Genomic DNA, 6073 nt, shown 5'->3' with positions numbered 1-6073 from the left:
TGCACTGCTTGGTTTTGGTTAACGTTTTCCATGTTTGAGATCAGATCTATTGACTTTGGCAGGAGGGTGTCAATGTTACACCAAGAATGGAACCACAAGGTTTAAACCAAAACAATTGAATTAACTTGTTACACCAGGTTACCACTGATCACTGGGTTTTACATTACTGTACTCCAGATATAATATAATAATGACCAACATGTTCAGTTAACTGTCTTCATTATGCATTCCCACAGTAAACCGTCATCATGAGTACAGACGCAGAGATGGAGATATACGGGGAGGCGGCCATCTACCTCCGGAAACCAGAGAGGGAAAGAATTGAGGCACAAAGCAAACCCTTTGATGCAAAAACCGCCTGCTACGTAGCAGATGCCAAAGAGATGTACTTAAAAGGTGTTATCCAGAGTAAAGAAGGTGGCAAAGTCACTGTAAAAACTGATGACGGACAAGTAAGTCACATTAGAGTAAAAACAGCATCTTCTTATTGCTTAGATTTCTGTTATTTACTACTGCATTGTATTTGTATAAGTAATTGTATAAAATTACTTGGGGAGCATGCACTTTCCTTTTATATTTTTTAACTAGTTTTCTAACTATATGTTTAAAAAACATGAAAATTGCATATTAATGAGGATATGGCCCAATATTCTGAGTACCAGCAAGTATAATATCTTGATACGAAACACATAAAAATGCTTAAACTTACATAGAGAGTTTCACCAATAGTGTTGAAAATATGTATGATATATTAAAGCCTTGTCTTTCAAAAACTCAGGTTTTTGTTTCTCAGGATTTAAGTTTGTCCTTTTTTTGCATTTCAGACCGTCACTGTCAAGGAAGACCAAGTCTTCCCTATGAACCCTCCCAAGTATGATAAAATTGAGGACATGGCCATGATGACCCACCTCAGTGAACCAACTGTGCTGTATAACCTCAAAGAGCGTTATGCCGCATGGATGATCTACGTAAGAGTGTTCATACAAAATAAATAAATACAATCAAAAGACTATTTTCTTATGAATGAACTGTATTTAATATTCCATTGTACAATTTCAGACTTACTCAGGGCTGTTTTGTGCTACTGTGAATCCATACAAGTGGCTTCCAGTGTACGACCACTCTTGTGTTAATGCATACAGAGGCAAAAAGCGTATGGAGGCTCCACCACACATCTTCTCTGTCTCTGACAATGCCTATCAGTTCATGCTTACTGGTAAGTATTTCAAAAACAAGCTGATTTTATCTGGGTTAAGTACATTAAATTCATTTCACCTGTTTCTATATCTCATGCCTTTTCGTGAAGTAAAGGATCTCGTATATCATAAACAGAATGAGTTATGAAGAGCATTGTTTTTGTAAATGACAATAACATGACAGAGGAAAGAAAAACATTGACCCCACATTTGCTCTGTTACACATTATTATCAGGTAAAACTAGGTACTAACTTAGAAACAATCTTTAATCAAATTATTAAAATAATTACCTTTACAGATCGTGAAAACCAGTCAGTCCTGATCACGTAAGTATGGATAAAATTACAAACATTATTAAGAAATAAACCTCTCAAGAAATATCATCTTAACATGTTTTTCTCTTGTATTCAGTGGAGAATCTGGTGCAGGAAAGACTGTGAACACCAAACGTGTCATCCAGTACTTTGCGACAATCGCAGTGGCTGGTGGTGATAAGAAGAAAGAGCCGGCTCCTGGAAAAATCCAGGTTGGAAACTATTGTCGTTGACATCAAATAGTACAGAACATTCAACGGGTTCCAGTTCCATTATCTAACTCTAGGACTGTGTCTTATATAGGGAACCCTGGAGGATCAGATTATTTCAGCTAACCCTCTGCTGGAAGCTTTTGGTAATGCCAAAACTGTGAGAAATGACAACTCGTCTCGCTTTGTAAGTGCCAGCCTTTTTGTTTCCATTATATTACTACGTTAGGACTTTCTTAAACCATTAACCGAGTATTAGCATATTTATATGATTTAATTTTATTTTCATTAAGGGTAAATTTATCAGAATTCACTTCGGAGCAACAGGAAAACTGGCTTCCGCTGATATTGAGACATGTACGTTTATTTCTTCTACTGAAGTATCTCTTTACATTTGTGTCTTATTTTTAGACATTTCAAATTCTGACTGTATTAATTATTCATCACAGACTTGCTGGAAAAATCCAGAGTAACATTTCAGTTGTCAGCTGAAAGGAGCTACCATATCTTCTATCAGATCATGACCAACCACAAGCCAGAGCTTATTGGTAAGTGAAACTAAATCATTCTGTTAACTGGCTGATTGACCTGTCTGTGCTGAAATATTCTACTATGTGTTTGTTGCTTTTCTTCCTTCCAGACATGCTTCTCATTACCACCAACCCCTATGATTTCCCTATGATCAGTCAAGGGCAGATCACCGTCACCAGCATTGACGACAAAGAGGAGTTGGACGCCACAGATGTAAGTTCCGTTGATTAGCTTTTTTGAATGATTTTGTTACCCTTTTATGTGCCTAATGTTGTTTTTATTATCCAGTCTGCCATTGACATTCTTGGGTTCACCAATGAAGAGAAAATGGGCATCTACAAACTAACTGGTGCGGTGATGCACTACGGTAACATGAAGTTCAAGCAGAAGCAGCGTGAGGAGCAGGCTGAACCAGATGGCACTGAAGGTAACTTTGATTTACAAGTACAGGCAATTTGTGTACTTTAAGTCATACTTTAAATCATTTGCTATTCTTATCACATCTATCTTAATTCCTTTTAATTTTCATATAGCAGTAAACTGAACTGCATTATGTTGTTGTTCACATTGTAGTCAATAGAATTTAATATCTTTAATATTGTGATCACAATATTAAAGAAAGCACGACTTGTTTTTGCTTTATACATGTACCATATTTGGTGTAGATAATGGGGGTTATTTTCAAAGGAGATCCACTGGAGGATCGCATTATTTTGGCCGTTTTTATTCTGCACTGCTGTTTTTTCCACTGATTCAGTATTTTCTAAAGCTGCGGAAAACACGGCAGGACTTTATCTGCTAGTTTGGTTCATAATTTATTCTAACAGGTTCTTTTGGCGGAATATGTAATAATCTAAGAATCTGTTTCTATTTTCTAAAGACCAAAGTGGTAGACAACGTAAACTTCCACTAGTTAACTTTCCACCTACTTCAGTACAGTCAATAGGACTATCTGCTAGTAAAAAACAGAGACAAGTCAGACCGAGTCTCCCTGACATTCAACATGGATCCTATGTTAGAAGCAGCTGTGAGTGAGTGTGTGTGTGTGTGTGTGTGTGTGTGTGTGTGTGTGTGTGTGTGTGTGTGTGTGTGTGTGAGAGAGAGAGAGAGAGTGTGTGTGTGTGTGTGTGTGTGTGTGTGTGTGTGTGAGAGAGAGAGAGAGTGTGTGTGTGTGTGTGTGTTTGTTTGTGTGTGTGTGTGTGTGTGTGTATTACGATCCCAAGCTGAAATAAAACCTAAACAAGAACAAGTCAATTTAACAAACCATTCTGGAGGAAACTATAAGGTCTATAAATATACTACAGAACTAAAATGTTATTTAGGGGTAGAGACTGAGGTTCAACAATGATACAGTGCACACATTGCTCTGCACTTCAGATATACATTGGGTTTGTCTTTGAAAAGTACAAATAAAAACTTCAACAAGGAAAACGTGCTTTCTGTACGGTGCAGAATAAAGTAGTAAACATGGACAGGTGACGTTACAACAGAATGGTTTGTTAAATTTACTTTTCCCTGTTCAGGTCTGTGTGTGCTGCAATAAAAATGGTAAAGCACAAAACTTAAAAGTGGATTATTAGACAAGATAACAAAGGAAAGCAGATTCCATGTCAGACAGGGAAGAATATGTATGGATCACGCACAGGGTTTCCAGTTCTGGATACATACTTTGCAATGTTGCTCTAAACCCGATGTCAATGTTGCTGTGCATGCCATGTCTGCCCGCTGTTCTTGTACCACAATTCCGTGTTGGGCCCAGATAAATAGTTATGGGAGACATCGAGGGGTTGCCCTGTGTGAGCAGCCCAAGGCGATTTATCTACTGAAATACCTCTGTTACTTATTCAATTTTAGTTACATTTGTGCAAATTAGCAAATAAGAAGCTGGGATTCGAATAAGAAACTGGAATGTTATAAGAATCTGGGATGCAAATAAGAAGCCAACTTCAGCATTGTGTTAATGCAGTAATAAATAGGTTGCAGACATATGCTTTTTAATAAAGTGACCAAACCATCCACCTAATATAAACATGGTATTTGAGTAGAATTGTAAACAGGTGTTTTTAGTTTAAGTATGATTTATAATTGAGTGTTTAAAGTTGTGAATGAACATACAATAACTACAATACATGCCTTGAATTAAAATAAGTTAGCTTTCATTTCTCTTCAGGGACCGCGTCTTCAGTTTAATAGAGTATTCAGTATTTTGATGCATATGCGCTACTTGCTGTACCATTTTTTTTTAGCACTGTTCCTTTTTTTTAGTGCACAGTTATGATTTTGGAATGTTTTTATAGTATGCTTGTGCAATATTGACTTAACAATTAAAAATTATTTAGCACACTTTAGTACTTCTGAAATATATAAATAAATCAGATGGTTTGATGATTTTATTTAAAAGTATATGTCTTTTTAATTTTTTTTCCAAAGTATAGTTTGACACATTTGGGGCTACCCTGGAAAATAATTCAAACTAGTCTCACTTTGACACAAAGTGCTGTCTTTGACTAAAGCCTGTCTTCATCTGTGTAGACAGAAAAAATCCTGAAATATCTGAAAATAATTCATATAAACTTAAATGTTCAAATTATGCAGGAAATGTGATCTTCCGGCAGATAAAACAGATGAACACGTTAGAAAATAGGCAGATATTATTTTACGGATTAACCTGTGGAAAAATTCGGCAGATTTTGCCGTTTCCACCGAAAATGAAACCCTTTCGAAAATCAGACCCCTTGTGTTTGGTTTCAGTGGCTGATGAAGTCAGTTATCTAATGGGACTGAACTCAGCAGACTTGCTGAAAGCCTTGTGCTTCCCGAGAGTGAAAGATATCGCAATTGCTTTATTCGTGTACTTCACTGTTTGACCATGAGCAAGTCACTTAACCTCCTTGTGCTCTGTCTTTCAGGTGAGATGTTGTTGTAGTGACTCTGCAGCTGATGCATAGTTCACACACTCTATGACTAATTATTATTAATAATACACCACAAAACGTTCAGCTTACATCACAGTTAAAAAGAGTTTGAGAAACACATGGGCTAACAGTTACGAAACACAGATGTAGATATCCTATTTAAACATCTAAGATTACCAGATGCCATTAACATGATTTTGTGTTTGGTTTCAGTGGCTGATAAAGTCAGTTATCTGTTGGGACTGAACTCAGCAGACTTGCTGAAAGCCTTGTGCTTCCCGAGAGTGAAAGTGGGGAATGAGTATGTGACCAAGGGGCAGACTGTCCCCCAGGTAATGTGTTTGCTCTCAACCTCCATGCACATTGCACAGAATTCAACTTCATAGTATTTTCATTTAACAATTAATCTTTTATCTTTTATTAGGTCAATAATGCTGTTGGTGCTCTCTCTAAATCTGTCTATGAGAAATTGTTCTTGTGGATGGTTATCCGTATCAACGAGATGCTGGCTACAAAGCAGGCAAGACAATTCTATATTGGAGTCCTGGATATTGCAGGGTTTGAGATCTTTGATGTAAGTTTAATTTATCATACTGCTTATATATTCTTTACTACCTATCACATGTTTTATTATTGTTACTGATGCTATTCATATATTTTATACATGTATTTAGTTCAATAGCTTGGAGCAGCTGTGCATCAACTTCACCAATGAAAAACTGCAACAGTTTTTCAATCATACCATGTTTGTACTGGAACAAGAAGAGTACAAGAAAGAAGGGATTATTTGGGAGTTCATTGACTTTGGTATGGACTTGGCTGCTTGCATTGAGCTTATTGAAAAGGTATATAAAAAATAATCATCTTTGCACCATCCTTGGTCTCTCGCTATTGTCCTTCTAACACT

The 6073-nt window shown here is 36.7% G+C and overlaps 1 protein-coding gene across 2 annotated transcripts in view; it reads left to right on the top strand.

Moving 5' to 3' along the window:
• Positions 1-240: 240 nt before the first annotated feature.
• LOC117417527 (myosin heavy chain, fast skeletal muscle-like) overlaps positions 241-6073 on the top strand; it is a 28404-nt gene continuing 22571 nt past the window's right edge. Inside the window, exons 1-13 of one of the 2 annotated variants that reach the window (XM_059017579.1) lie at positions 241-452; positions 825-968; positions 1060-1216; positions 1496-1523; positions 1609-1723; positions 1815-1907; positions 2014-2077; positions 2170-2268; positions 2361-2464; positions 2540-2678; positions 5380-5538; positions 5589-5740; positions 5841-6011. In XM_059017579.1, the coding sequence (XP_058873562.1) occupies positions 249-452; positions 825-968; positions 1060-1216; positions 1496-1523; positions 1609-1723; positions 1815-1907; positions 2014-2077; positions 2170-2268; positions 2361-2464; positions 2540-2678; positions 5380-5538; positions 5589-5740; positions 5841-6011 (1629 nt within the window). In that variant the 5' untranslated portion in view covers positions 241-248. The remainder of the gene's footprint in view (positions 453-824; positions 969-1059; positions 1217-1495; positions 1524-1608; positions 1724-1814; positions 1908-2013; positions 2078-2169; positions 2269-2360; positions 2465-2539; positions 2679-5379; positions 5539-5588; positions 5741-5840; positions 6012-6073) is intronic. The other variant, XM_034916758.2, reaches the window with a different exon arrangement.

Source organism: Acipenser ruthenus, chromosome 57 (assembly GCF_902713425.1).
Source record: "Acipenser ruthenus chromosome 57, fAciRut3.2 maternal haplotype, whole genome shotgun sequence".
NCBI classification, from domain to species: Eukaryota; Metazoa; Chordata; class Actinopteri; order Acipenseriformes; family Acipenseridae; genus Acipenser; species Acipenser ruthenus.
This window is presented reverse-complemented; position numbering and strand designations above follow the sequence as displayed.